Source organism: Nicotiana sylvestris, chromosome 9 (assembly GCF_000393655.2).
Source record: "Nicotiana sylvestris chromosome 9, ASM39365v2, whole genome shotgun sequence".
In the NCBI taxonomy this organism is placed as follows: Eukaryota; Viridiplantae; Streptophyta; class Magnoliopsida; order Solanales; family Solanaceae; genus Nicotiana; species Nicotiana sylvestris.
Genome location: NC_091065.1, coordinates 113,282,247 through 113,286,117, shown reverse-complemented (window position 1 = coordinate 113,286,117; position 3,871 = coordinate 113,282,247). Strand labels below are relative to the sequence as shown.

General features: G+C 36.6%; 1 protein-coding gene across 3 annotated transcripts; it reads left to right on the top strand.

Moving 5' to 3' along the window:
* Positions 1-604: 604 nt before the first annotated feature.
* LOC104235075 (serine/threonine-protein kinase-like protein At3g51990) lies at positions 605-3,214 on the top strand. Of its 3 annotated transcripts, none has more exons than XM_070156384.1 (3): positions 605-2,378; positions 2,752-2,796; positions 3,003-3,214. In XM_070156384.1, the coding sequence occupies exon 1, from the start codon at positions 868-870 to the stop codon at positions 2,254-2,256; it is 1,389 nt and encodes a 462-aa protein (XP_070012485.1). In that variant the 5' UTR covers positions 605-867; the 3' UTR covers positions 2,257-2,378; positions 2,752-2,796; positions 3,003-3,214. The 3 variants fall into 3 exon arrangements, with proteins under 3 accessions (XP_070012485.1, XP_070012484.1, XP_070012483.1); XM_070156383.1 differs by having other exon boundaries at positions 2,879-3,214; XM_070156382.1 differs by having other exon boundaries at positions 2,752-3,214.
* The last annotated feature ends 657 nt before the right edge of the window (positions 3,215-3,871 follow it).

Genomic DNA, 3,871 nt, shown 5'->3' with positions numbered 1-3,871 from the left:
AAATTACCGTCCTTAAATAAGACCTTGTAGGAAAATTACTTTTACTTGAGAGATTCCAAGTAAAACATGTATATTTTCCCCTTTTGAGGGGTTCCCCATGCAGTAATCTTTACTTCACGGTTGTAGTCGTTAATTAACTAATATTATATTGTCTCTTGATACATTGTGACGTGTCAATAATCGACTGAGATCATGAAAAGAAAAGTTATAAAATAAAATATATAAACCTCATAATAACCTCTTCAAAATAAAATCTGGGAGTTTTTTTTATTTTTTTTGGTAGATTTTGAAAACAAAACTTTCAAATCTCAAAAACAGTTCTAGAGTAATTTATAAAAAATTTTACTCACAAAATTTTAATATTTTTTCAACTAAAAAATATGTTCAAACATAATTTCAAACTCTCAAACTTCCTAAACTCACCTTTTAAGTTTCAACCAATCAATTTCCTACTATTCATTATATCACCAAAGAATGTAATAGAAGTATGAAAAGAAGAAAGATTTGTTTAATGAGGCATATGGATAATTTAGGGGTAATTAAATCATGGATCCATTAATTATCCTATATCATAATCCAAATAAATATAAAGCCATGGCAATTCTTGGGATTCCATTTCAGTGGAGACAACTCATTTAACCATCACAACCGCAATAACACCTCTCCCCTTCCCTCCCGGCTCCTACACCTCTCCTCCCTCTTCACCATTATCACCAACCTGCAACAAAATCTGCAATCCCCATAAACCCAAAAAGAAAAAAACTCAAAAACCTATCACAAAACTTTCTTTTTTCCTCTTGATTTTGCATATTTATATACAAAAAAACACATAAAGTTTGTGACTTTACGGATAAAAATCACAACTTTATGGGTTATCTATCATGTAAAGCTGAATCTTCCATCTCAATTTCCAATTCTCAGAAAACCCATAATCAGGAAAAGGAGAAACCCATCAAAATTCAGGAGTTTAACTACAGGGATCTTGAAGCTGCCACTAATGGTTTCTCTGACCAAAAGCTTCTTGGTAGGGGCAGCCATGGACTTGTCTATAAAGGAATACTTCGAAATGGCCGTCTTGTAGCTGTCAAAAGGTCTTCTAGAGGTGCCCCAAGATTCAGCACAGATAATTGTAATGAGGTAGAGAATGAAATTGATATTCTTTCCAAATTGCAAAGTCCAAGATTGGTTAATCTTGTTGGTGTTAGTACTGATTCTCATGACAGGCTTTTGGTTGTTGAGTTTATGTCTAATGGTACACTTTATGATGTCCTTCACTCCAATTCTCGTTCAATTAGTTGGGGGAGGAGGATAAAGTTAGCTTTACAAACTGCTAAAGCTGTTGATATTCTCCATTCTTTGAGCCCTCCTGTAATTCATCGCGATATTAAGTCTGCTAATGTATTGATAGACAGGAATTTTAATGCACGTTTAGGTGATTTTGGGTTAGCGTTAAGGTGTCATCTTGATGATTTTAGGTTGAGGTCTACTCCTCCTGCAGGTACAATGGGTTATCTTGATCCATGTTATGTGACTCCTGATAATTTGAGCACCAAGACTGATGTTTTCAGTTTTGGGATTTTGTTGTTGGAGATTATTAGTGGGAGGAAGGCTATTGATGTAGTGTATTCGCCGCCTTCTATTGTGGATTGGGCCATTCCTTTGATTAAGAGAGGGAAGCTGTTGGCTGTGTACGATCCGAGGATTCCACCTCCCAAGGATCCTTTGGTGAGAAAGCAATTGGCAATTGTGGCTGCTAAATGTGTGAGGACTTGTAGGGAGAGGCGGCCAACAATGAAGGAGGTTGTTGAATGTTTGAGTGGGTTGAGTAAGTTGGTGCCCTTACATTCTTGGAATGGTTTTACCAATCCTTGTTTGATGGTTGAGACCGTGGGGCGACCTGTGGAGTCGAAAACAAGCCAGTTGAACTTGAGGAGAAAAGAAAGAGATTTGGATGGTGGAGATGCTAGACTTGCAACGCCACTCAGGAATTCCCAGAGGGTTTACTCTGACTTGGGGTTCCGCAGCAATTTGATGGACTTAATGTCTGGAAATGATGGGCAGTCTGAATTTCGGGGAGATGGTGATGGGGTTGAACCTAAGGCGAACTCTATCAGTAGAGCTTTGAGCTGCAGATATGTAAGCGGCTCAGTTGTTGGTAGAAGAAACAATGAGTCTTTAGTTCACAGCAATGGTAGAGGAGGTACATCACGTTTGAGAAGAAACAATTCAGTTGGTGAGCATTCAGATAGGGATTAAGGAGCTGATATGATTGTTAGTGCAATTGTTTCAGCTCTGGATGCAAACCTTTGTAGAGCATTGTTGTAATATTTAGAAAGTCATTTGGAATCTTTTCTGATTTGATGAGCAAGCTTATTCCTGTAAGTTTCTCTTGCTTTCAAATCACATGGAAGTAAAATATTTTAGGGTTATCGAATTCTTTAGGCTCTTATTCTAGAGCATTAGTAAATTCGGCTTGATTAGTCATGTTTGTTGCTCAAAAGCACATTGAGTGTACTTTTAATGAATTGTTCATCCTTGCTTGTGTATTTCAACTGTTGAAAGTATATGAATGGTGACAAATGATTAGCTTCCATATGTTTCTTGCTTATTTCAAAAGCTCATTGATGGAAATGCTTATCTTTACTTGTCCACATAAAAAACATATGGATCGCAAATCCTCGTTGGAACTTCATCAGAGTGAAGATGAATCTATAAAGCTGTTACAATAACCATATAGCTCCTAAACTGCAGGTGGAATGAACCAGTTTTCTGGAAGTGGTCGCTAGCTTTTGCAAGGTACATTAATAAGTTTCCTTGTGTTCATCAGACTTGCATTGATATTGAGCTCTTATATTGATATTTAGCTCCTAAACTGCAGTGGAAAGTGGTTCTAACTGTTCTTTTTGTGAAAATTTTGGACACCTCAACGCGGAAATTTCCGTGTTCATGAAATAGAAATACTCCTGATTGGCATACTTCCTGTAACTGACTTATGTGGACAGGGAGCTGGATGCAGTAGTATCTTGAAATTGTTGATGCAGGTATCAAATGTAGCAATATGCTCAAATCAGTAGGACAAAGATGCAGTATAAAAGATTTTAAGCATGGTATTATCCACCTTTTCCTTGTTGATATTCATTCAAATATTAATTTGAATTAACTAGTTTTTGTACATGAGCAGACACTCTTATGTTGTATATTTTTGCATTGCATCTTTTTGATGCCTAGTAATGAAATATTCTTACTTCATCAAAAAAAAAAAAAAGAATCTGTAGTGGAAAACTAACTAATTCGGAATGCTCAGTAATTTCTGTCCTCAAAATTGCACTTTTATCTTATTGATTATATAAACGAATACGATGCTCATTCACCAACCACGAAGATGCAGACATCTGTTACAAGATCACACAAATGTGCATTTTAAACAAACAATTAAACATTTCCTAGAGGATTTTGTCCTTGACTGTATTTATGATGTTGCAACATTTCTGGCTACATTTTTAAGCAAAAGTTGGGTGTAGTGTCTCTCGGCTACCAGCATTTCCTCTTCTACTTTTGTTGTTGGGGGATTGGCCAAGTGTTAGTTCACTTCTTGCTAGTTTAAGTTATTCCTTAGCGATTGGGTAAGCAGTCTAGGATTCTCACTCTTACTTGATTGAGACCGAGAGTCAGGGCATTAGAGGGAGAGTGTAGGGTCTTGCAGGACGTTAGGCACATGTCCGATCCATCTTCTAATTTCGAATATCAGTTGTTACGTACGTCTGTTCTAACAGATGGTACTTATTTTGGAATGTGTCTTATTTCTTGAACAGAACTGTATAAACTCTTTTTTTCTAATGAAAAGCCTGCATCTCCTAGTGTATTTGTTACA

Coding starts and splice junctions, on each gene's coding strand:
- LOC104235075 (XM_070156384.1), top strand. CDS start 868: ATGGGTTATCTATCATGTAAAGCTGAATCTTCCATCTCAATTTCCAAT.